We start from the raw sequence: 27,641 nt of genomic DNA, 5'->3' as shown, positions 1-27,641 counted from the left end.
GGCTACGCCGGATCCTTAACCTACTGAGCAAAGGCAGGGATCAAACCCACATCCTCATGGATCCTAGTCTGGTTCATTACAACTGAGCCACAACGGGAACTCCCGAAAATTATCATTATTTAAATTGTACCAACATGTAGGCATTATCAAAAGAAATTCTGGAAAAGTCTTTAAAAAACTATTCATAGTCCAAAAGGAACTACTTTAAGCTTAGTTACAATAAGAGTAGCAAAGAAAACTGGGGACAAGAAGAGCAATGGGAGGGTAACCAATTTGTTCCATCAGATGTTAATAAAATCAGCTCCTTTTTCTGCACTGTACTTATATTTCAAATGGATCAAGGATTTAAGTGAAGCCATAAAGAAAACACATACACGTATTTTATAACCTTGAGGTGGGATAAGCATTTCTTTTCTTTCTTTTTATTTTAGGGCCGCACCTATAGCATATGGAAGTTCCAAGGCTAGGGGTCAAATTGGAGCTGCAACTGCCGGCCTACACCACAGCCACAGCAACTCGGGATGCAAGGGGCATCTGTGACCTACACCATAGCCTGCAGCAATGCTGGATCCTGAACACACTGATCCAGGCCAGGGATCAAAGCTGTATCCTCATGAGTAGTAGTTGGGTTCTTAAACCACTGACCCACCACCAGAACTCCAAGATAAGCTTTTGTAAAACTTAATTAAAATTCAAGAGCCATATGGAGTTCCCCTGGCAGCACAGCAGGTTAAGGATGCTGCATTGTTACTGCAGCAGCTTGGGTCACTGCTGTGGTGATAATCAATCCTTAGCCCTGGAACTGTCACATGCCGAAAATGTGGCCAAAAAAGAAAAAAAAAAAAAAAAAAAGCCCAGGAACCATAAAAAAAAAAAGAGAGAGAGAAATCTGACAACATAAACACCAAAAACTTTTACATAGCCAAAACATGGCTAAGTCAGAAGTCAAACTATAAACCAAGAAAGCATGTTTTACAACTTGTAGCCAAAGCTAACTTCTCTAAAATATAAAAAGCTCCTATAAAACAATATCAACAACTCATTAAATAATTGGACAAAGGATATGAACAACTCACAAAAAACAAAATGCGATGAGACGATGAACTTCACTCCCAATAAGAAATGTGCAAATTAAAAGTAGAACAAGTACAAATGTGACAAAACGTTAAGAATCAGAGGATCTAGGAGTTCCCTTTGTGGCGCAGTGGTTAACGAATCCGACTAGGAACCATGAGGTTTCAGGTTCGATCCCTGACATTGCTCAGTGGGTTAACAATCCAGTGTTGCCGTGAGCTGTGGTGTAGGTTGCAGATGAGGCTCGGATCCCACGTTGCTGTGGCTCTGGCATAGGCCGGGGGCTCCAGCTCCGATTAGACCCCTAGCCTGGGAAACTCCATAAGCCGCAAGAGCGGCCCGAGAGAATGGCAGAAAGACAAAAAAAAAAAAAAAAAGAATCAGAGAATCTAAGGGGAATTATATGCAGAGGTTAATTATTCTATTTTTTTACTTTCCTTAAGTAAGAAAATATTGAAGTAAGCACCAGAAAGGGAGAAAAAAATAAAAGAATTACATACCCCTGTCAAAAAGAGAGGCATGGGGTAGATATACTATACAGAGTTTTTTTTTTTTTTTCATCTTTTTAGGGCTGCGACTGCAGCATATGGAAGTTCCCAGGCTAGGGGTTGAATCAGAGCTGTAGCAGCTGACCTACACCACAGCCAGAGAAGTGCAGGATCTGAGCCACAACTGCAAACTACACCACAGCTCACAGCAACGCCAGATCCTTAATCCACTGAGCAAGGCCAGGGATCAAACCCACAACCTCATGGTTCCTAGTCGGATTCGTTAACCACTGAGTCATGACGGGAACTACAGGGAGACATTTCTTACATCGCTGGTGTGAATATAAACTAGTATAACTTCTATGGAGAGCATTCTGGGAGCATCTATCAAAATCATAAATGCATAAACACACACACACATACATATATACTTTGGGCTAGCAATTCCATTTTTAGGAAGTTACTCTAGAAATATACTCGCACAAAGGTAAAAGGATAAAAATTTAAAATTATAAGCATTGTTTGTAAAAAACAACAAATATAGCCATGAATCAGGACACTGATTCATCTATAGAGTAGAATACTATGCAACTATAAAAAGAATAAGGAAGGTCTTTATGTAAAGATATGAAGACATAACATCAAAAACTGCAAAATGGTATGTACAGTATTCTACAAGTAAGCTTTTTAAAGAGCAATAAAAAGATAAAAAATATATATTTGTGGAGTTCTTGTGGTAGCAGGGTGGTAACAAACCCAACTAGTATCCATGAGGATACAGGTTTGATCCCTGGCCTGGGAACACACATACACATATATATTTGTATTAGCTTTAATGTCATTTTGTTTAATCTCTGAAATAAATAACACTGGTTACCTGCTAGAGCGAATGGGGCATGGTGGGAAGAATACTTTGCTCTATACCTTCTCATACTTTTGGATGTTCGAACCATAAGAATATAGTGTCTGTTACAAGGACTAGTTTTAAGTTTGATTCTCTCTCTCTCTCTCTCTTTTGCATACTAGAAAACATAACAGATAATCTCTTGAAAGTCATCAATATCGGAATTCCCGTCGTGGCTCAGTGGTTAATGAATCCGACTAGGAACCATGAGGTTGTAGGTTCGATCCCTGGCCTTGCTCAGTGGGTTAAGGATGCAGCGTTGCCGTGAGCTGTGGTGTAGGTCGCAGATGAGGCTCAGATCCCGCGTTGCTGTGGCTCTGGCATAGGCCGGTGGCTATAGCTCCAATTAGACCCCTAGCCTGGAAATCTCCATATACCGCAAGAGCGGCCCTAGAAAAGACAAAAAGACAAAAAGACAAAAAAAAAAAAAAAAAAAAGGAGTTCCCGTCGTGGCGCAGTGGTTAACAAATCCGACTAGGAACCATGAGGTTGTGGGTTCGATCCCTGCCCTTGCCCAGTGGGTTAACGATCCGGCGTTGCCGTGAGCTGTGGTGTAGGTTGCAGACGCGGCTCGGATCCCACGTTGCTGTGGCTCTGGTGTAGGCCGGTGGCTACAGCTCCGATTTAACCCCTAGCCTGGGAACCTCCATATGCCGTGGGAGCGGCCCAAGAAATAGCAACAACAACAACAAAAAAAAGACAAAAAAGACAAAAAAAAAAAAAAAAAAAAAAAAAGAAAGTGATCAATATCAAATCTACTACCTTGACAACAGGCATGAAAAATAATTCAAGTAAAAGTTAAATCTCATAGCAAAAAATTTAGGATTCTAAATTTTTTTAGAATTTCATCATATGTTAATACTCTGCTAAAACTCATATCACTATTACACACCAGATATAAAAGACAGTCTTTCTGTAATGAAACATAAAGTGAAAAACCTTGATGTCACTAGACCACAGTGCAATTACATATTAAATGGTCTATAGTCCCTTCCTAATCACTAAAGTAGCAATATTATCATCATTTCTTAAGTGATAATAAATTATCAAAAATTTTTACATAAAAATCCTACCATGTAAAATACTTACAGAGATTTATTTTTTGGGTCAACATTTCTTTCTTCTGTACAACTCCTCTCAGCATTATTCACCTCACACAATGGTCTAACACCAACTTCTGATGAAGGCAAATCTGAAGCGCCTGATTCTAAAGTCTCAGCTGCTACTGATACATCATCTTGCTCACCACTAAGGAAACAAAAACAAATCAGAAAAGAATTCTTAGTAACACTTGTTTAATACTAATTAAGATTTTTTTTTTAAATATACAAAGCTAAGACTCTAGAAGATGATCCATCATATCATGGAATAATTAACAAAAACAGATATTTAGCTTTTCTATGATCCTTCTCACACCATGTTATTTAAAACAGTGTACCTTAATGGAAAACAGTATAGAGATTCCTCAGGAAACTAAATGCAGAACTACCATATGATCCAGCAATGCCACTCCTGGGAATCTATCCAGACAAGACTACAATTCAAAAAGATAGATGCACCCCTATGTTCACTGCAACATGATTCACAATAGCCAAGACACGAAAACAAACTAAATGTTCACTGACAGATAAATGGATTAAGAAGATGTGCTACACAGAAAAGAAACTCATGGACTTGGAGAAAAGACTTGTGGTTGCCAAGAGAAGGGAGAGGGAATGGGATGGATTGGGAATCTGGGGTTAATAGATGCAAACTATTCCATTTGGAATGGATAAGCAATGAGATCCTGCTGCCTAGCACTGAGAACTCAAAAACACATGAAAAGATGTTCAATATCACTCATCATTAGAGAAATGCAAATCAAAACCACTACAAGGTACCACCTTACACCAGCCAGAATGGCCATCATCAAAAAGGCTACAAACAATAAATTTTGGAGAGGGTGTGGAGAAAAAGGAACCCTAGTACACTATTGGTGGGATTGTAAATTGGTGCAACCACTGTGGAAAACAGTATGGAGATTCCTCAGAAAACCAAAAATAGAACTAGATCTAGCAATCCCACTCTAGCAATCCCACTCCTGGGCATCTATCCAGAGAAAACCATGACATGAGAAGACACATGCATTCTAATGTTCATTGCAGCACTAAACGCAATAGCCAAGACATGGAAACAAGCTAAATGTTCATCGACAGAGGAGTGGATCAAGAAGATGTGGTACATATACACAATGGACTATTACTCAGCCATTAAAAAGAATGAGATACCAGCATTTTTAGCAACATAGATGGACCTAGAAACTATCATGCTAAGTGAAGTCAACCATACAATGAGACACCAACATCAAATGCTTTCACTGACATGTGGAATCTGAAAAAAGGACACAATGAACTTCTTTGCAGAACAGATACTGACTCACAGACTTTGAAAACCTATGGTTTCCAAATAAGACAGGTTGGGGGGTGAGGGGATGCACTGGGAGTTTGGGATGGAATTGCTGTAAAATTTGGTTGTGATGATTGTTGTACACCTATAAATGTAATAAAATTCATTAATTAAAAAAAAACCACAATGAGACCAACTCACATCTATCAGGATAGTCATTATATATTGATTAAAAAAAACTTTTAGAAGAGAAAATAACAAATGCTGGCAAAAATGTGGAATAACTGGAAACCTTATAAACTGTGGATGAGAATGTAAAATGCAGTCACAATGAAAAACAGTATGAGTCTCCTCAAAAAGAGAGAACAGAATTATCATATGATCCAACAACTCCCTCTCTGGGTATTAATCCAGAAGAATTAAAAACAGGGATCTCAAAGAAACGTCTTCACTGTTACGTTTCTTGTACCATTATTCACAAGAGCCAAGAGACAGAAACAACCTAAAAGTGCACTGACAGACAAATGAATAAGGAAAAAGTGACATATACCATGGAATATTATTTGACCATAAAAAAGGAACCCTGTTATATGCTACAACATGAATGAACCTTGAAAACATCATGCTAGGTGAAATAAACCACTCATAGAAGGTCAAATACTACCTGATTCCACTTATATGAAGTATCTAAAATAACCAAGCTCATACAAACAGAAAAGAGAATGGTGGTTTCCAGAAGCTGAGCTAAGGAGGAAATAAAGAGTTGCTGTTCAATGGATATAGTTTCAGTCATGCAACATGAAAGCGTTCTAGAAATCTGCTGTCAACACTGTGCTTATACTTAACACTGTATATTTTAAAAACTTATTAGAAGAGTAGATTTCACGTTACGGTCTTTACCACTAGTAAAAACAAACAAAACAAAAAACCAACCAACCAAAAGAACAAAAACGCCAGCAGGGTATGTCACATTCAAACTGCCAAAAACAAAAGATAAAATCTTTACAAAAAAGAAAAAGCCCAGACAAACACTAACCACAAGAAAGCTGGAGTGGTAAAGCAAGCTTCAGAACAAAGAGCAAAATCACATGATACCACACAAATGGAAAAAGGCTGATTTCACCAAGAGGAAGAAACAAGAGAGCTTCTAAAGACATGAAGAAAAACAAACAGAAGTGAGAAGAGAAGTTCCGGTCGTGGCTCAGTGGTTAACCAATAAGACTAGGAACCATGAAGTTGTGGGTTCGATCCCTGGCCTTGCTCAGTGGGTTAGGGATCCGGCACTGCCATGAGCTATCTATGGTGTAGGTTGCAGATGCGGCTCAGATCCCGCGTTGCTGTGGCTCTGGCATAGGCCAGCTGCTGCAGCTCCTATTCAACCCCTAGCCTGGGAACCTCCATATGCCATGGGAACAGCCCTAGAAAAGGCAAAAAAAAAGACAAAAAGACAAAAAAGAAAAAGAAGTGAGAAGAGAAATAAGCAAATTCACAATTACAGCTGGAGACTTCACACCCCTCCTTCAGTAACTGACAGAAAATGTAGACCAAGTAAGTAAAGATATAGAAAATACCTTGATGAAAGAACAGGGTCAGTTCTTCTCTCAGTCTTCTCACTAAAGGATAAGCCCACAATATCATCTTTGTTCTGTACAGAGGGAAGATTCTGTTCCTTATTTCCTCCTTCTTCATTTATCTCAGGACTTAGTGACTGATCTATCAATACAAAATGCATATTATTTTTAAATGATGGCAAAAACATCTATTTTTAAAGCATAAAATAATTTACACATAACACTGTAATGTAATGCAATGATTAAGAAATTACCCCAAAGCACAATTTGTTTTTTCTTCTTTTTCAGCCACATCCAAGGCATATAGAAGTTCCCAGGCCAGGGACTGAATCCAAGTCACAGCTGCAACCTACGCCACAGCTGCAGCAATGCCAGATCCTTAATCCATGGTGCCAGACTGGGAATTAAACCACAACAGAGCCACAACAGAGACACCACCAGGTCCTTAACCCATTGCACCACAGCAGGAACTCCCCGAAGTCCAATTTCTTAAATGTTCAGCTATTCTGCTTTATATGTAATGTCTTTCATAGTTAGCCACAAAAAAACCATAATATTATAATGCCTATGAGTCATATTATATTACCTATCAGGATTCACTTAACTAAAATCTTATTGGTGAAGTTGAACTACATAAAAATTTAAATTCTACAAAAAGGTGATTCTGGTCTGCTACAATATTTTTCTTCTCTCTTTACTTGGTGACTGCTATCTTTTTTTTTTTTTTTTTTTCTTGTCTTTTTGCCTCTTCTAGGGCCCCATATGGAGGTTCCCAGGCTAGGGGTCTAATCGGAGCTACAGCTGCCAGGCACAGCCACAGCCACAGCAATGCAGGATCCGAGCCAAGTCTAGGACCCACACCACAGCTCACGGCAAAGCCGGATCCTTAACCCACTGAGCAAGGCCAGGGATAGAACTCACAACTTCATGGTTCCTAGTCAGGTTCGTTAGCCACTGAGCCATGACAGGAACTCCACTTGGTGCCTGCTTTAAATAAGCTATATATAAACATAAAGAAAGAGCCCAAGACTTGCCTAAACTCTCAATTCTCATTCCTTAGTAACATGTGTCAAAATGTCTGCATTCTAGGGAGTTTAAAAAATAAAACTGAAAGGAAAACTTATCTTAGTAGCTCTTATAAAAATTTAACAACTTATTATAGGTTCATAGCAGTGCTCTGTAGAAGTAGAACATGAAAACCTATCTTTTTTCTTTCTTTTTAGGGCTGCATCTGTGGCATATGGAAGTTCCCAGGCTAAGTATCAAATTGGAGCTGCAGCTGCCAGCCTACACCACAGCCACAGCAATGGCAGATCCGAGCCGCATCTGTGACCTACACTGCAGCTTGAGGCAATGCAGGGTCCTTAACCCACTGAGCACAGCCAGGGATCAAACCCACATCCTCATGGATACTAGTCAGGTTCTTAACCCACTGAGCCAAAGTGGAAACTCCAAACCTGTGATTTATTAAGAAAGACAATACAGGATTTCTCACTGTGACACATAGGGTTAATAATCCAGCTTGTCTCTGTGGCATTGCCAGTTCAAATACCGGAAACCACACAGTGGGTTAAGGATCTGGCATTGCCACAGCTGTGGCACAGGTCACAGATTCGTCTCAGATTCAATCCCTGGCCCAGGAATTTCCATATCCTGGGGGTATGGCCAAAAAAGGGAGAGAAAAAGAGAGAGAGAGGGAGAGATAGAGGGAAAGAAAGAGAGAGAGAGAGAAAGAAAGAATTCCATTGTGGCTCAGCGGAAACGGACCCGACTAGTATTCATGAGGACTTGGGTTTGATCCCTGCCCTCACTCAGGGGGTTAAGGGTCTGGTACTGCTGTGAGCTATGGTATAGGTCAAAGATGTGGCTTGGATCCCAAGTAGCTGTGGCCTCAGTGTAGGCCAGCAGCTGTAGCTCCAATTCGACCCCTAGCCTAGGAACTTCCATATGCTGCAGGTACAGCCCTAAAAAGCAAAAAAGAAAGAAAAGAGAGAGAAGATGGACGGAGGGATGGAAGGAAGGCAGTATAAATATGTAATATAGAATCATTGCTAATGGGAGTGTACTGGAGCTAACACATCTCCTTATTTCACTGTTTATTAAACAATACTTTTTTTCCTTTAAAAATAATTGTACCATGAATATAGAACCAATTAAAAAGCATTATTAGTTGCTAGTATCTAGAAGTATTTAAGTTATACATCATACAGCGTATACATGTCTTTACAAGTAATATAGGGGCCATTAAAATATGTAATAGGGAGTTCCCGTCGTGGCGCAGTGGTTAACGAATCCGACTAGGAACCATGAGGTTGCGGGTTCGGTCCCTGCCCTTGCTCAGTGGGTCAAGGTTCCGGCGTTGCTGTGAGCTGTGGTGTAGGTTGCAGACGCGGCTCAGATCCTGCGTTGCTGTGGCTCTGGCGTAGGCCGGTGGCTACAGCTCCGATTCAACCCCTGGCCTGGGAACCTCCATATGCCGCGGGAGTGGCCCAAGAAATAGCAACAACGACAAAAAGACAAAAAAAAATAATAATAAAATAAAAAAATATGTAATAAACTTACTTGTGTGTTTTTCTCCTTTAGAAGAGCCTGGCTGAACAGAGGCATTTCCTGAAAGACTTTTTACTTCCCGTTTACCACCTTCACCCTGATTCTTTCTTCTTCTTTTCTTTTGGTTTTGGTCTTGTTCTACTACATTCTGTTCTGAATCCTGTGCTGATAAAGTCAGAGATTGTTGTTCTTCTTCAACTGTCTGAGTATCCTTTTGGGATCCTTCTGCATCTGAAATTCTAGCACTCACAGACTCAGCTGGATCGTCACTCACTCTTTCATTGGTAACTTTTTTCACTGAAAAATAAGGGAAATTGTTATAAACATTAAAATAACCTACAGAAAAATTTGTAAAGGTGGATAAGATAAATACTGAAGGGTGTCTAGGCAAAAATATGAAGACAACCACACTGTCCAAGAGAGGATGACTAAATAAGTTATAATACATTTATGCTACAAAAATCCATGCAGCAAATAATAATGAGGTAGGTTTACATGCAGTAATGTAAAAGATTTCAAAAAATATTATTGTGTTTAAAAAAAAATCAAAACATAGGCAAAACATTCTCTAATAAACTGTTCAAATGCCAGTCTCCCAAGGCAAGATAAATAAAAACAAAAATAAACAAATAGGACCTAATCAAACTTACAAGCTTTTGCACAGCAAAGAAACCACTAAAACAAACAAACAAACAAAAAAAAACATGAGTAGTTCCCACTGGCTCAGCAGAAAGGAACTCAAGTAGTATCCATGAGGATATGGGTTCAATTCCTGGCCTCGCTCAGTGGGTTAAGGATCTGGTGTTTCCATGAACTGTGGTATAGATCACAGATGTGGCTTGGATTCCATGTTGCCATGACTGTGGTAAAGGCCAGTAGCTACAGCTCCAATTTAACTCCTAGCTCGGGAACTCCCATATGCTGCAGGTGCAGTCCTAAAAAGAAGAAAATAAATAAATAATTTCTTTAAAGCCATATTAAGTTTCCTGTATCAGAAGATGAAAATACTGAATTATAGGAGTTCCTGTCCTGGTTCAGTAGTTAACGGATCCAACTAGGAAGCACGAGGTTGCTGGTCAGATCCCTGGCCTCACTCAGTAGGTTAAGGATCCGGTGTTACCGTGAGCTGTGATGTAGGTCACAGACTCGTCTTGGATCCCACGTTGCTGTAGCTGTGGCGTAGGCCGGCGGCTACAGCTCCAACTAGACCCCTATCCTGGGAGCCTCCACATGCCATGGGTGCGGCCCTGGAAAAGCTAAAAGGACACCAAAAAAAAGTTTAATAAAAAAGAAAAGAATGAATTACATTGAAAAAAAAAACAAAAATTAGAGATGACCATGGAAACAGCATCCAAACCAAAGGCAAACTTCGCAAGCATCCCTGATCAGACATGGTCTCCTAAAAAAAAACTAATCTTAAAAAGATAATAAAATTCATTGCCATTTAGTTTTATTCCAAAGAAGTCAAAACAAGATTTTAAAGCTAGGAAAACAGCGCTAGATTTTTTTTTTTTGGTCTGCCCCATGGCATATGGAGTTCCTACGCCAGGGATCAGATCTGAGTCACAGTTACAACCTATGCCAAAGCTTGTGGCAACAGCAGATCCTTTAATCCACTGTGCCAGGCCCAGGATCAAATCTGTGTCCTGGCAGTGCAGAGACACTGCTCATCTTGTGCACCACAGCAGGGACTCCTGTATTTATTCTTTATTAGAATAATAATCAGCAATTTCTAGATTCTAGGACTTGTAACAGTATACCTGAAAAGTGCTCACATTAAGTAAGATATAGTGAGTCACCCATGCTATCACCTACAACATAATAATCAAAAATTAATATATCTATTTTAATTTCCTAGGGCTATATATATTACGTAAAAAGACTGACTAAAGAATGAAATAACTTTGCAGTTATCAATACTAATCTTAAAATGACACGTGCTACACTGCAGAAAAGGAAAATCTACACTGGCAATGTGCAGGAGAGAATTAACAGAGCAAGCCTCACTGCTCTCCTCTGAAAGGCCTGCTTAAAAGGTTGGCCCTTAACCGCCCTACACTGCTTGTGGGAATGTAAATTGGCATAGCCACTGTGGAAAACAGATGGATTTCAAAAAACTAAAAACAGAACTATATGACCCAGCAATTCCACCTCAGGGTATGTATCAAAAAAAAAAAAACAGAAACACTAATTCAAAAAGATACATGCACCCCTATGTTCATAATAGCATTATTTATAATTACCAAGGTATAGAAGCAAATTAAGTCTATCAACAGATGAATGGATAAGGATGTGGTACGTGTACACACACACAGACACACAGACACACAGACACACAGGAATACTACTCAGCCATAAAAAAGAATGAAATTTTGCCATCTGTATCAATGGTTGGACTTGGAGAGCATGATGTTAAGTGAGGGGAGTTCCCGTCGTGTCGCAGTGGTTAACGAATCCGACTAGGAACCATGAGGTTGCGGGTTCGGTCCCTGGCCTTGCTCAGTGGGTTAATGATCCGCGGTTGCCGTGAGCTGTGGTGTAGGTTGCAGACGCGGCTCGGATCCTGCGTTGCTGTGGCTCTGGCGTAGGCCGGAGGCTACAGCTCCAATTCGACCCCTAGCATGGGAACCTCCATATGCCGCGGGAGCAGTCCAAGAAATGGCAAAAAGACAAAAAAAAAAAAAAAAAAAAAAAAGATGTTAAGTGAAATAAGTCAGAGAGGAAGACAGATACTGTATGCTATCACAAACATGTAGAATCTAAAAATATACAAACAAACTAGTAAATAAAACAAAAAGAAGCAAACTCAGATACAGAGAACAAACTATGGATTACCAGTGGGGGAGGGTGGAGGGGCAATATGGAGTCGGAGAGGGGGAGGTACAAACTGCTGGGTCTAAGATAAGCTACAAGAATGCATTGCACAACACAGGGAATATAACCAATATTTTGTAATAACTACAAATGGAGTAGAACCTTTAAAAATGTATAAAAAAATCTGAAAAAGAAAAAAAAAGTTGGCCCTGGGACCATACCTGGGAACTCAGGTTTCGGAAGAGTTCCCACCAGCCTAAATGACCAAAGTAGCTTGCTGTATCTAAACTGTTTGTACATGGAGTTCCCTTCGTGGCTCAGTGGTTAACAAACCTGACTAGGATCCATGAAGATGTAGGTTAGATTCCTAGCCTCACTTAGTGGGTTAAGGATCTGGTGTTGACGTGAGCTGTGGTGTAGGTCACAGACAAGGCTCAGATCTGGCATTGCTGTGGCTGTGGTGTAGACTGGCAGCTATAGTTCCAATTCGAACCCTAGCCTGGGAACTTCCATAATGCTCTGAGTGTGACCCAAAAAAGCAAAATAAACAAACAAACAGAAAACACTGAACTGTTTGTACACACAGTGTGTGCTGAACAACTGTTTTCCTTCTGGGACTTTTTTTAAAATATGCTTTATTTACTTATTTATTTGGTTTTTAGAGCCACACTATCGGCATATGGAAGTTCCCAGGCTAGGGGTTGAATTGGAGCTACAGCTGCCAGCCTACACCACAGCTACAGCAACTTGGGATCCGAGCCACATCTGCAACCTACACCACAGCTCACGGCAACAGTGGATCCCAGACCCACTGAGCAAAGCCAGGGATCAAACCCACATCCTCATGGATACTAGTTGGGTTATTTCTGCTGTGCCACAAAGGGAACCGCATTCTGGGACTTTTGAATTCTACTATGTGCCAGACAGAAGGTGTCTATATGACCAGCCTCCAAGAAAAACGCTGGGTGCTGAAATTCGTTTACCAAGTTTCCCTGGTAGACAGCTTTTTATGTATCTCATCACAACTTGCTGCCGGGGAATTAAGCACATCTTGTGTGACTACCGGGAGAGGACTCTTGTAGCTAATTTTCCCCTAGACTTGGACCAATGCGCCTCTTCGCTTTGCCACTTTTGCTTTATACCTTTTCACTATAATAAATCTCAGCTGTTAGTACAACTTTATGCTGAATCCTGTGAGTCCAGCAAATAATCGAACTTGGGGGTACTCCTGGGGTCCTCCAACAAAGGCTCTCAGAGTCCTAGTTTGAGTTCTGCCTCTGCCACTACTAACAACGTGAGACTGTAGAAAAAAAGACTTAGTATGTCTGAGGTTATTTCTCGGTCATTAAAATGAAAGGAGAGGGGCTGGAATGTAGAACTAATAGATAAGGTTCCCTGTAGATTCAAGACTCCTTCAATTATGGGATTATAGCTAACCATAGATCAGAAATCAAATACTTAAGAAAATATAAGCCTAAAAATAGAAATACCTACATATAAACAATTTCCTACCTGATACAAATCAACATTAACCCTGGAAATAAGGTGTACTCAACCAATACAATTCAGTCACAAGCCCAAAGTATTAGAGTTGCATTTTTTTGGTTTTGGGGTTTTTTTTTTTTTTGCCTTTTTTAGGGCTGCACCAGCAGCATATGGAGGTTCCCAGGCTAGGAGTCAAATCTGAGCTGCAGCTGCCGGTCTACACCACAGCCACAGCAACCTAGGATCTGAGCCACATCTGCGACCTACACCACAGCTCACGGCAATGCAAGATCCTTAACCCACTGAACAAGGCCAGAGACAGAATCTGTTTCCCCATGGATGCTAGTCAGATTCGTTAACCACGGAGCCTCCAATGGAACTCCTGCATTTTTTTATATTAGACTTTCATGGCAGATTTGTTCTAAAAAGGAAAATGATCATAAGTAACTAAACATGACACCCTAAAATTCTAATGCTACTTTATTAGCTACAATTAAGCCCTAGATGCAGTAAAGATGTCAAACAGCCCAGCCATGCCAATTATAAAATTTCAAAGGGAGCTGCTGGAGTTCCCATCTTGGCTCAGCGGTTAACGAACCCGACTAGGAACCATGAGGCCACGAGTTAGATCCCTGGCTTCACTCAGTGGGTTAAGGATCCAGCATTGCCGTGAGCTGTGGTGTAGGTTGCAGACAGGTCTCAGATCCCACGTTTCTGTGGCTACAGTGTAAGCTGATGGCTACAGTTCCGACTGGACCCCTAGCCTGGGAACCTCCATATGCCAAGCATGCGGCCCTAAAAAGCAAAAAATAAAAATAAAAATAAAAATACATGAATAAAAGGGAGCTGCTGTTTGAGGCCAGATAACTAAAAGATAGAGGAAAAGTTGATCCTCCTAACCCCCGCCCTGCGATGATCTCAACTACCTGAATTACAAATAATTGAGGTATTTATTTGCTCTAAGACTTGAGGGACAATATTACAAGTCAATTACTATTATGTAAATAACACACTTTCTTTTAAATAAATACCTTTTACATTTTTCCGTGATTTAGAGGACTTCTCCTTTGAACTCTGATTTTTAACAGACTTTTGCTTTCTTTTCTCTTCTTCAGCAAGCACTTTCTGAAGCAAATGAGCAAAAAAATCGAAGTCAAAAGGGCGCTTTTCCTCTGTTTAAAAAAAAGAAAAAAAACTTCAAAATTTTATTTCAAAAAAAGGAAAAGAATGTTCAAGTTTTTTGTTCTTAATTATAGCATCAGAAGCAAATGAGCTTATCAGCAGGAGAATGGATAAGAAACTCTCATCTCTATAGTACAGTCACACAACAGAACACTGCTGAGCAATAAAAAAGAACAAACCACATTAGTTTAAAAAAAAAAAAGAGAGAGAGAGAGAAAGAAAGGAACTATTGGTACAAGTGATAATACAGAGGAATCACAAGAACAAGCTGAGTGAAGGAAGCCATACACCAAAGAGTATAACAGTATGATTAAGACATTCTGGGAGAAGCTAATCTATGATGATTCAAATGAAAATAATGGTTGCCTGGGTCAGGATTAGCAGTGGAGACTGACTAGAAAGAGAAATAAGTGGTCTTTTTAGAGTGGTGAGAATGTTCCCTGTCTTGTTTTGTGTGGTTGCTACAAAGGTGTATTCTCTGTCACAATTCAAACTATAAATTACACTGTGCATAAATTATAAATATATTTTTTAAAAGGCTAGGATAACTAAGTCCTCAAAAGCCCATCTACCACTTTATGTCCTCACTTTACTCCAACTCTTTCACTGTTAACTCTACTCTTCCTAATATGAGCAAAGAGGGAAGTAAAGGAATATTGATCAGGACCACTCTCAGTAAATACTCATCAACAGCATTATATCAGAAAGAGTAACCTGTGAACAAACCAGAATGAACCTACGCCAGGAGTCAAATCCTTGCCTCAGCTCTATGTTTCCAAATACACTGAATGTGGAGAGAATGGTGCTATATATACATAGGCGCCAATATGTTGTGATTATAAGATGACAACAAAACAGCCTCAGAAAAAAAGGTATATACCAAAACAAAAATAAATTAGCTCCTTGAAACAAAGTCCAAACATGAGATTCTTGAAAGCCCTGTTTTATTGTGGACCCAGCTTTTATCTGTTCTGCTCTTCCACAAGAATAATTCTGAAAAACACAGCACTAAAATAATTCCTAGTTTCTCAGAAGAATTCAAAACATAAGTTCTAAAACACACCACTTGGGCTTTTTAAAAAAAACAATTTCCAGGAGTTCCCATCGTGGCACAGTGGTTAACGAATCCGACTAGGAACCATGAGGCTTCAGGTTCGATCCCTAGCCTTGCTCAGTGGGTTAAGGATCCGGCACTGCTGTGGCTGTGGTGTAGGCCGGCGGCTACAGCTCTGATTAGACCCCTAGCCTGGGAACCTCCATATGCCGCAGAAAGAGGCCCTAGAAAAGACAAAAAAAAAAAAAAAAAAAAATCCACTATAAAGCACAAAACAGTGAATTTTAAGGGTTCTACTATCATGGTTGTAATGGTGGCTCTGAACCCCCTGAAGATGATTTAGAGATTTACGGATTCTTTTCTGATTATAATGTGTTAAATATAATGAAGTTTTAGGAGCATTTCTCTAAAATGGAGAGGATGGAGGACAACATCCAAGATCTTCCAGGAGCCATTGCTGGATGCAGTTTTCCTGAGGACTCAATACCACATTGATAAGGTGAAGGGGCCACACATCTACTTTTGTGTCTACTCATAAAATAAATGTACATGCTACACAATCTAAGCGCCTCTCTTTAGAATTCTTTTCTAAGTTTAGCACTATAGCAATGTACATGGAATACAATTATTCATCATGAAATGTTGGTAATAATCTTCCAAACAAAGAACAAGGAACTACTTTAAACAGTACATTTAATTCGTTCTTTCCTTACAGATCCCTTGATCTGGACTTAAAAAGAAACAATTTTTTGTCTGTTTGTTTTTTGGGTCAGCCTTGATGGCATGCAGAAGTTCTGGAGCCAGAGATCAAACCTGAGCCACGGCAGTGACAATGCTGGATACTTAACCTGCTGAGCCACCAGGGATCTCACTAATTTTAGTACGGCTATGAGTTAAAAGTTGAAACGAAGACACCATTTCAAGTCAGGTGTAAATTCAAATGTCATCCCTTCAGACAGAACTTTGCTGAATACCCAATCTAAACATCCATCCAACTTCCTCTTTTTCCACCATCTTAGAAATTAATTACTATCTGAAAATTACCCTGCTTACCAATTATATGCCTCCCCTTCCCAATCAGACTTAAGGCTCTAAAAGCAGAATTTTCTAACTACACTGTTCAGTATATCCTCAATGACTAGAAGAGTGCTAGTTTGTATTATTGTTGTTGTTGTTCATTTTTGGGTTTTTTTTTTCTTTTTTTTTTGCTTGTTAGAGCCACACCATCAGCACATGGAGGTTCCCAGGTTAGAGGTCAGACTGGAACTACAGCCGCCGGTCTACACCAGAGCCAAAACAATGTAGGATCCGAGCTGCATCTGTGACCTACACCACAGCTCACAGCAATGCTGGATCGTTAACCCACTGAGCAAGGCCAGGAATCAAACCTGCAACCTCATGGTTCCTAGTTGGATTCGTTTCTGTTGCAGCACAATGGGAACTCCTGTATTATTGACTGAAAGACAGACTACCACGGTAAGGAATCTTCTCAATATAATATCTTCCAGAAACAACTTCTTCAATACCGTTCTCTTAAAACAAAAAGCACTTAGAAATGTTATCTTCAGTCCCTCCAATTCTCTGCTTCTTGATGTTTTAACTATTTCTCTGCCTATAGATCTGTATCAACAACTATCAGACCTGAAATGCTAAAGAGAAAAATCTCCAGTCCTACACTTCCTATGACAATGTAGAGATTAAAACAAATCCAAAACACACTGGAACCAAAGACAAAAAACACTGGCCTCCAAATGATACCTTGTAAACGAGGTCTTAGTACTTACGGAATGCTTTGTCTATTCTCCATCCATTTGTTTTCTCTTCACGTTTAAATTTATTCTGTTAATAAAACAAAACAAAAAAAAAACTCTATGGAATTTTCTCCCATTAAATAAGTGAAGATTATGTTTTAAAAAAAAAAGCATCAAAATAAAATTCCCCAATAAATAATATGTCTTTGCTAATAGGCGATAGACTTAAACTTATAGCTTTTCTTTTTCTTGTCTTTTTTGGCCACACCTGCGCCAAAGCTGTAACCAGAGCCACATCAGTGATAACACTGCATCCTTAACCTGTTGAGCCAGTAGGGAACTCCAAAACCTTTAGCTTTTAAAAAATGCAGATGAAACGAAGAACCACATGCTGTGGGCAGGGCCAAATAAATACATAAGTAAATAAAGATGAAGGATTTGTACTGAGATCCATGTTCCTCCTCATGATCAATAGCATGAATTGGCAATGGAGCTGGATTTACAGAAGACAGAAAGAAATAGTCAACCAGCATGGAAACAGATCAAACTGAAATCAATTAGCCTAACCAGTATTAACTCTATAAAAAACTAGTATATTTATATCAAGTTAAAACTCTTATATTATATTCTAATTTTTTTTTTTTTTGCTCTTTTCTAAGGCCGCTTCCTGCGGCATACGGAGGTTCCTAGGCTAGGGGTCTAACCAGAGCTGTAGCCGCCCACCTACACCAGAGCCACAGCAACTCGGGATCCAAGCCGCATCTGTGACCCACACCACAGCTCACAGCAATGCCTATCCTTAACCCACTGAGCAAGCCCAGGGATCGAACCCACAACCTCATGGTTCCTAGTTGGATTTGTTAAGCACTGAGCCACAACGGGAACTCCCATTCTAATACATTTTTAATGACATGGAGGGGAGAATGTAAAGAAACGCCTAAGCAAAATTTTGAAGCAGGCCATGTTTATCTTTAGAACCTTCTTTACATTAAGGAATATTACCTAATGCTTTCCTAAAAGAACCCATTACCAATTTCACTCCAGACTACCTCCTTCAAGATGGAGATGGTTAAGGCTCAATTCATGTCACTTTTCAATTTTTTTTTTTTTTTAAATGGCTGCACCTACACCATGAATTGGAGCTGCATCTGAGGCCTATGGCCACAGCCACCATAACACAAAACTCCAGCCGCATCTTCAACCTATGCCCACAGTGTGTGGCAATGCCAGATCCTTAACCCACTAAGCAAGGCCAGGGATGAAACCCACGTCCTCATGGATACTAGTTGTGTTCTTAACCCACTGAGTCACAATGGGAAGTCCAACTCAACGCATCTTATGGTCATTACAAAGTCCAAGGGTATACGTATACACACAGATAGCCTGGGAGAAGGAATGATCAGCCAGTCTCTCCCTTCTACAAATCAGTGGTCTAAAAGCTTTTGCTAGACATACAAAAATCAAACAATTTATTTAAGAAAAAGAGAGAGAAAAATCACACAAAATAAAGAACCGCTTCGGAGTTCCCGTCGTACGGCCCTAAAAAGACAAAAAATAAAAAAAAGAACCGCTTCATGGCCCTCTTCTTCCCTCTAAAAAAAACTACCTACTAACCTTTTTTTTTTTTGTCTTTTTAGGGCTCCACCCACAGCATATAGAGGTTCCCAGGCTAGGGGTTGAATCATAGCTGTAGGTGCCTCCCTACACCACAGCCACAGTAATGCCAGATTCAAGCTGCATCTGTGACCACAGCTCACAGTAACGCTGTATCCTTAACCCATTGAGTGAGGCCATGGATCAAACCTGCATCCTCATGGATGCTAGTCAGATTCATTTCTGCTGAGCCACAACAGGAACTCCCTAACCTGACTCGTTTTTTTGTTTTTTTGTCTCTGCCTTTTTCTAGAGCTGCACACTCGGCATTTGGAGGTTCCCAGGCTAGGGGTCTAATCAGAGCTATAGCAGCTGACCTACGCCACAGCCACAGTCATAGCACCAAGGGATCCAAGCCGCATCTGGGTCCTACACCACAGCTCACAGCAACGCTGGATCCTTAACCCGCTGAGCAAGGCCAGGGATCGAACCCGAAACCTCATGGTTCCTAGTCGGATTCATTAACCACTGAGTCACGAAGAGATCTCCTACCTAACCTCTTATAGCAATCATTTTCTTGCATTTCCTTAGTGTTTATCACCTAAGGGTACATCCTGAAATTCTATACTTTAGCCTTGGCTATTTTTTTAAAACTTCATATGACTAACATCTTTCAATATACAGATTATCCCTCTTTTCTTTTCTTTTTTTTTTTCTTTCTTTTTTTTTTTTTTTTTGTCCTTTTTAGGGTTGTACCCACGGCATATTGAGGTTCCCAGGCTTGGGGTCTAATCGGAGCTGTAGCTGCCGGCCTACACCAGAGCCACAGCAACACGGGATCTGAGGCGCGTCTTCGACCTACACCACAGCTCACAACACCACCAGATCCTTAACCCACTGAGCAAGGCCAGGGATCGAACCTGCAACCTGATGGTTCCTACTCAGATTCGTTTCCACTGTGCCACAATGGGAACTCCCTCTTTTTCTATTCTTTATTTTTCTTTATAAAACTGATTTCCAAGTAATATAGAAGTTTTCAAAGATGATCATCTTTCTCCCTTAAAAGATCATATTCGTTAAACATTTCCAGGGTGGTTAACAAAAGTCACTTCCATAGACAATAAAAGTCACATAAAAAGTGACAGGCTACAGTCACTAAATTAAACTACCTGAGAAAAACACCAACAGGATTTAGATATTACTCAGTCTAAAACACTGCAATATCATATTTTACCTAATTGGGAATATAATTCAGAACAATTTAAAACATTTGTAAAGAATGTATTGGAGTTCCCATCGTGGCTCAGCAGAAATAAATCTGACTAGTATCCATGAGGACGCAGGTTCAATCCCTGGCCTTGCTCAGTGAGTTAAGAATCCAGCTGTAAGCTGTGGTATAGGTCACAGATGTGGCTCGGATCTGGCACTGCTGTGGCTGAGGCATAGGCCAGTGACTATAGCTCCAACTCGACCCCTAGCCTGGGAACCTCCATATGCTACAGGTGCAGCCCTAAAAAGACAAGAAAAAAAAAGGAATTATTGATATTTGCCACTGAATTTGTAGACAGGAACCACTGTGGACCAAATTCTATGAACACAAAATAAATCCCATAACTTCCACCTCTGGCCCTAAGTAACAGGTAATGGGCTTGTTCTACACAACCAACCCATCATAAATAACTTTAATGCTGAATAAAAAAATGCATCCACTATTTTCAAGCACTGGACAGGATAATAGGCAAAGAAAGACTACAAACACCATAATCCTGGAGAGATGGGAAACACAAAAGATGTACAAACATTCACCCTGGCTCTCTGCCTGGGCTAAATTTCCTAACTAATGAAAGAGATAAAGGCCAAACAGAGCACAGAGATCCCACTTGGCCGAGGAAGAAGAGGATCTTTAGGGTCAGGGTTCTACAGAGAAGAGAGCTATTTAAAGACAAGTCTTGGGAGTTCCCATCATGGCTCAGTGGAAACAAATCTGACTGGTATCCAGGAGGACGCAAGTTCAATCCCTGGCCTCACTTAGTGGGCTAAGGATCTGGCGTGGCTGTGGCTGTGGTGTAGGCTGGCAGCTGCAGCTCGATTCAACCCCTAGCTTGGGAACCCCCATATGCTGCAGGTGCAGTGGCAAAAAGACAAGAAACCAAAAAAAGAAAGAAAAAAAAAGAGGAGTGTTACAAGCCTGGAAGAAGTATCCCATAGGCTGTTGGTCTACATCTGGGCTGTGTATACCCAGAGCATGAGGTCTTATGGACAACAGCTACCACAGGGATGGGAGCACAAAGATACTAGAAGTCACATAACATAGTGAGATGATAGGGTTCTTTCCAGAATGGAAAGATTTGTTAACACCCAGACATTCACCTGAGATACCAGAACAACCACCACTTCGACAAAAGAATCACATCCCAGAGCAGCCTTTCTCAATTGAGGTTCTAGCATAAGAATTAACCCTAATGCCCTAAGGCATTTACTAATGTAATGAATTACCTTCTTTGCTATGCACACAGAATGGAATAACCATCCTTAGAGAAGTCAGACGATAGTAACTCTATTTTTTGCTTCAGATGAGAAACCTAGAATAAAGACCAAAAAAAGAAAGAAAAAGAACCTAGGGAGTTCCGGTTGTGGCGCAGTGGTTAACGAATCCGACTAGGAACCATGAGGTGGCGGGTTCGGTCCCTGCCCTTGCTCAGTGGGTTAACGATCCGGCGTTGCCGTGAGCTGTGGTGTAGGTTGCAGACGCAGCTCGGATCCTGCGTTGCTGTGGCTCTGGCATAGGCCGGTGGCTACAGCTCCAATTCAACCCCTAGCCTGGAAACCTCCATATGCCGCGGGAGCGGCCCAAGAAATAGCAACAACAACAACAACAACAACAAAAAAAAAAAGAAAAAGAACCTAAAACCAAGCCTTGACAGGAACAAAGTTGACAATATATTATCTTCCTTCTAGAACTAAACTCAACACTTTTGGAGTTCCTGATGTGACTCAGCAGTTAGTGAACTCGACTGGCATCCATGAGGACGCAGGTTCAATCCCAGGCCCTGCTCAGTGGATTAAGGATCCGGCATTGCCAAGAGGTCGCAGACATGGCTTGGATCCCACATTGCTGTGGCATAGGCCAGCGGCTGCAGCTCCAATTTGACCCCTAGCCTGGGAACCTCCATGTGTTGCAGATGCAGCCCTAAAAAGATAAAAGACCAAAAAAAAAAAATTTAAATAAATAAATAAACTCAAAGCTCTTTAAAAAGAAAATAAAAACAAACATAATCTAGACACTGTAACACATCATTCACAGTGTCAACTTTGTATGCAATTAATAAAAAAAAAAACAAAAAAACCCACAAGACACAAGATAGGAATACGTGATGCACAGGCAAGGAAATAAAAAGAAAGTCAAAAGAAACAGATCCCAATATGACCCAGATGTTGAAATTAGCAGACAAGAAAGTCAAAGCACCTCTTATAAGTCTGTTCAAGGATTTAAAGGAAAATATGGAATGAACAGATACAGAAATCTAACTAGAGGAATGGAAACGAAGAAAACCAATTGGAAATTACAGAAATGAAAAACATAGTATCAGAAATTAAACATTCAGGAGTTCCCGTCATGGCGCAGTGGTTAACAAATCCGACTAGGAACCATGAGGTTGCAGGTTCGATCCCTGCCCTTGCTCAGTGGGTTAACGATCCGGCGTTGCCGTGAGCTGTGGTGTAGATTGCAGACACGGCTCGGATCCTGCGTTGCTGTGGCTCTGGCATAGGCTGGTGGCCACAGCTCTGATTAGACCCCTGGCCTGGGAATCTCCATATGCCGCGGGAGCGGCCAAAGAAATACCAAAAAAAAGACAAAAAAAAAAAAAAAAGAAATTAAACATTCACTGAATGGGCTTAACAGCAGATTGAAGATAGCAGAAGACAGGGTCAGAGAACATTCAAACATGGTAACAGAAACTAACCAATCTGAGATGAAGAAAATACACTGGGGGAAAAAAATGGGCACAGCTTTAGTAGTCTGTAGTATAATGTCATGTAGACTAAAACATGTAAGTGGAGTACCAGAAGTAGAGAACAAAGAAGAAAAAAATTTTTAAATGAACAACCCTTAGGCAAATCATAAACATACTGCTGAACACCCAAATTAAAGAAAAATATCTCAAAAACAATCAGAGGAAAACTCATCACGTACAGGGGAAGAGCAACATTAGTGATGACAGACTTTTCATCAGAAACACTGGAGGCCAATGGACAGTGGAATGACATTTTAAAAGCACTAAAAGGAAAAACTATCAAACCAGACTTGTACATCTAGCAAAAATGAGGCTGAGGAGTTAGTTCCCTGGGGGCTTAGCCGGATAAGGGTACTATTGTGTTGTCACTACAATGGATTTGACCCCTAGCCCCAGAATTTCTGTGTTTTGTGGGCAGAGCCAAAAAAAAAAAGAAAAAGAGGCTGAAAAAAAGACTGTCAGATAAATGAAAGCAGAGAATTTCCAACAGCAGATAACTTGTTTCATTCCTACAAAAAGGAATGAAAAGCATCAAAAATGGTAAACATGCAGCTAAATATTAAAGACTACAGTTGACTCTTGAACAATATGAGTTTGAACTGCATACATCCACTTACATGCAGGTTTTCTTTCAACAGTAAATACTACAGTACTACATAGTCCAATGTTGGCTCAATCCAGGGATGCAAAACTGTAGATATAGAGGAACTACAGATACAAAAGGCCAGCAATAAATTATATGATGGGAGTTGCCATTGTGGCTCAGTGGAAACGAACTTGACTAGTATCCAGGAGGACACAGGTTCAATCCCTGGCCTCACTCAGTGGGTTAAGGATCTGGCATTGCCGTGAGCTATGGAGTAGGTCACAGGCACAGCTTGGATCTGGCACTGCTGTGGCTGTGGCACAGGCCAACAGCTACAGCTCTGATTCAACCCCTAGCCTGGGAACCTCCATATGCTGTGGGTGTAGCCCTAAAAAAAAAGACCAAAAAAAAAAAAGTTATACTCTGATTTTTGACTGCAAGGAGGATTGGCACTCTTAACCCCTGCATTATTCAAGGGTCAGTTGTAGTTTCTCTTTTCTACTCAATTTCCTTTAAAGACAAAAGACTCATTAAGCTAAAATAAGTTTATTGTTCAGTGTGATTCATAGCAGAAGTAAAATAGATAATAGAGTGCAGGATGGAAGGTAAATGGAATTATTCCTTTAGGAAGTTAAAACATTTAGAGTAAAAAGGTACAATACAAATAAAACACAATACTAAAAAAAATCTGATTAACCCTAAATAAGGCAGGAAGAGTAAAAAAACAGACAGAATGAATGGGAAATAGAGAAATGGTAGACTTAAATCCATCCGTATCAATTAACACATTAAACATAAGTTATTAATAGAAATGTAAAACAATTCATTTTATTTTTATCATTCCCTCATTTCTTGGAGGAGTGCAATAATAGAATTAAAAGGTAGATGGAGTTCCCACTGTGGCTCAGCAGAAACGAATCTGACTAGCATCCATGAGGACGCAAGTTTGATCCCTGGCCTGGCTCAGTGGGTTAAGGATCCAGTGTTGCTGTGGGCTGTGGTGTAGGTTGCACACGCAGCTCGGACCCCACGGTGCTGTGGCTGTGGCATAGGCCAGCAGCTACAGCTCTGATTCAAGCCCTACCTAGCCTGGGAACCTTCATATGTCATGGGTATAGCCGTAAAAAGACAAAAAAAAGGTAGAGTGTCAGATTGGATAAAAAAAAGTATGACCCAAATGCCAATGAAAGCCACAATTCAATATTACCTCACACTTGTTAGAATAGCTATTACCAAAAAGTTAAGAAATAACAAGTGATGGCAAGGATGTAGAGAAAAGGGAACCCAACTACACTGTTGGTGGGAATGTAAACTGGCAGAGCCACTGTGGAAAAATACGGAGGTTTCTCAAAGAGTTAAAAACTAAATTATGATCCAGAAATTCCACTTCTGGGTATTTATCCAAAGAAAACAAAAGCACTATCTCAAAAAGATATCTGCACCCCCATGTTTGCTGCAGCATTATTCACAGCAGCCAAGACACAGAAACAACCTAAATGGCCACTAAGGGAAAAATAGGTGAGCAGGATGGAGTACTATTTAGCCATAAAGGGAATCCTGCCATTTGCAACATCATGGATGGACCTTGAAACCATTACTCCAAGTGAAATAAATCAGAGAAAGGCAAATACTGTATGATCCCATTTATACGCAGAATTTTAAAAAAATCATAATTACAAAGAAAAGATTAGTGGTAAACAGGGGTGGGAAGCTGGGAGAAATGAGTAAAGGTGGTCAAGGTACAAACTTCCGGCTATAAGATAAGTAAGTCCTGGGGATGTAGTGTATAGCATGTTGACAATACTTAACAATACCGGATTTCCCTCTGTGGCTCAGCGGAAACGAACCTGACTAGTATCCATCAGGACTCAGGTTCAAGCCGTGGCCTCACTCAGTGGGTTAAGGATCTGGAGTTGCCATGAGCTATGGTGTAGGTCACAGACATGGCTCAGGTTTGGCGGGGCTGTGGCATAGGCCAGCAGCTCCAATTCAACCCCTGGCCTGGGAACTTCCGTATGTTGCAGGGGCAGCCCAAAAAAAACCCAAAAACAAACCACAATACTGTGCCGTATGTATGAAAGTTGCTAAGAGAGTAAATCATAAAGGTTCTCATCAGGAGTTCCCTGGTCACTCAATGGGTTAAGGATCAGCACCGTCACTGCTGTGGCACGGGTTTGATCTCTGGCCCAGGAACCTAGGCATGCTGTGTGTACAGCCAAAAAATAAATAAATAAATAAGGAAAGAAAAGAAAGTTCTCATCACAAGAAAAAGAAAATGTCTAACTATGTATATTCATGGATGTTAACCAAATTTATTGCAGTAATCATTTCATAGCATATACATATCAAATTGCAATGCTGTACACCTAAGACTAGTACATTGTTATATGTCAATTAAAAAAATTTTTAAAGTAGCATGATCCAACTACATGTAATTACAAAAGTCATCTATAAAGAAATAGATAAAAAGTAAAAGGATAGGAAAAAAAAATCATGTGAAGAGTATGTAGAGTAAAGCTGGTGTTGATACATCAGTATCTTAAAAAAGGCTTCAGAGCAAGGAGTGATAGAACAAATACGGACATTTCCTACTAATAAAAGAATCAATTCAACAAGCTAAAACATGAATGCAACCAATAAAAGAACTTCAATAACATGAAGTTCAATGCACAACAGGAACCGATAGATCTAGGGAGTTCCCTGTGGCCTAGTGGTTATGATTCAGCACTTTCACTGCTGTAACCCAGGTTCAATCCTTGGTTTGGGAAGTGAGATTCCACATCAAGCCATTGCATGCCTGAGCCAAAAAAAGAAGAAAAAAAAAAAAAATCTACAGAGAGAAACAGACAACTCTATAACCATGGTTGGATGGTTAACTCTTCACTCAGTAAATGATGGAACTAGACAATACTACACCTAATAACTGCAGGATACACATTCATTTCACATGTATCAGGAACACTGACCAGGATGAGAGAAAGACAGGCCTTAAAATAAATTTCAATAAATTTCAAAGAAAGAAATCTTACAGATTATGTCCTTTGACATTCACAATGAAGTTAAATTAGAAAACAGTAACAGTAAGATATTGAGAAACGTCCAAATGTTGGAAGTTAAACACTTTTTTGTTCTTCTTTTTGTCTTTTGTCTTTTTAGGGCTACATCCGCAGCATATGGAGTTTCCCAGGCTAGGGGTCTAATCGGAGCAGCTGCTGACGGCTTACGCCACAGCCACAGCAACACCAGATCCAAGCCTCATCTGCGACCTACACCACAGCTTATGGCAAGGCTGGATCCTTAACCCACTGAGCAAGGCCAGGGATCAAACCTTCGTCCTCATGCATACTAGTCAGATTCGTTTCCACTGACCCACAACAGAACTCCTAGAAAATATTTTTAACTGATTGACAATGAAAGCCAACATATTAATATTATGGGATATACTTACAGCTTAGATGGAAATTTATAGCTTTAAATGTCTATATTAAAAAAGAAGGGTTTAAAAATCTATGTTCTAAGCTTAATCTAAAGAAGCTAAAAAAAATAGAGAAAATTAAACCCAAAGTAAGTACAGGCACACCTTGAAAATATTGCAGGTTTGGTTCCAGACCATGGCAATAAAGTGAAAATCACAATAAAGCAAGTCACACACATTTTTTTGTTGTTGTGTCCCAGTGCACATAAAAGTTAAGCTTACATTATACTGAGGCAGTCTATTAAGTGTGCAATAGCATTATGCCAAAATACTTAATTTCAAATACTTTATTGTTAAAAAAATGCTAAACATCATCTGACAATACAGGGCTGCCACAAATCTACAATTTGTAAAAAAACACAGTATCTGTAAAGTACAATAAAATGAAGTATGCCTAAAGAAGGAAAGCAACGCTCAGAGTTTTTAAAAAATCAGCGAAGGAGATTCCACTATGGCACAGCAGGTTAAGGATCTGGGGCTGTCCCTGTGGCAGCATGGGTCACTGCTGAGGTGCAGGTTTGATCCCAGGTGTGGTACAATGGGTTAAGGATCCAGCATTGCCACAGCTGTGGCACAGGTCACAGCTGCAGCTTGGATTTTTTTTTTTGTCTTTTTGCTATTTCTTGGGCTGCTCCTGCGGCATATGGAGGTTCCAAGGCTAGCGGTCCAATCGGAGCTGCAGCCACCGGCCTACGCCAGAGCCACAGCAACGC

The 27,641-nt window shown here is 40.2% G+C and overlaps 1 protein-coding gene across 3 annotated transcripts in view; it reads right to left on the bottom strand.

Annotated features, from left to right (window-relative positions):
* Window positions 1-27,641, bottom strand: part of BDP1 (B double prime 1, subunit of RNA polymerase III transcription initiation factor IIIB) — a 108,241-nt gene that overhangs the window by 62,975 nt on the left and 17,625 nt on the right. For all 3 annotated transcript variants that reach the window (XR_002339791.1, XM_005672526.3, XM_005672527.3), the window contains exons 8-12: window positions 17,292-17,346; window positions 14,303-14,443; window positions 8,985-9,269; window positions 6,423-6,564; window positions 3,556-3,714 (exon numbers count right to left, since the gene is read on the bottom strand). Coding sequence is in view for 2 of the 3 variants with exons in the window: in XM_005672526.3 (XP_005672583.2) it covers window positions 3,556-3,714; window positions 6,423-6,564; window positions 8,985-9,269; window positions 14,303-14,443; window positions 17,292-17,346 (782 nt within the window). In the remaining variant the exon portion in view is untranslated. The remainder of the gene's footprint in view (window positions 1-3,555; window positions 3,715-6,422; window positions 6,565-8,984; window positions 9,270-14,302; window positions 14,444-17,291; window positions 17,347-27,641) is intronic.

Source organism: Sus scrofa, chromosome 16 (genome assembly GCF_000003025.6).
Source record: "Sus scrofa isolate TJ Tabasco breed Duroc chromosome 16, Sscrofa11.1, whole genome shotgun sequence".
Classification (NCBI taxonomy): domain Eukaryota; kingdom Metazoa; phylum Chordata; class Mammalia; order Artiodactyla; family Suidae; genus Sus; species Sus scrofa.
Note: the sequence above shows the minus strand (reverse complement) of the source record. Positions and strands in the feature narration are given on the sequence as shown.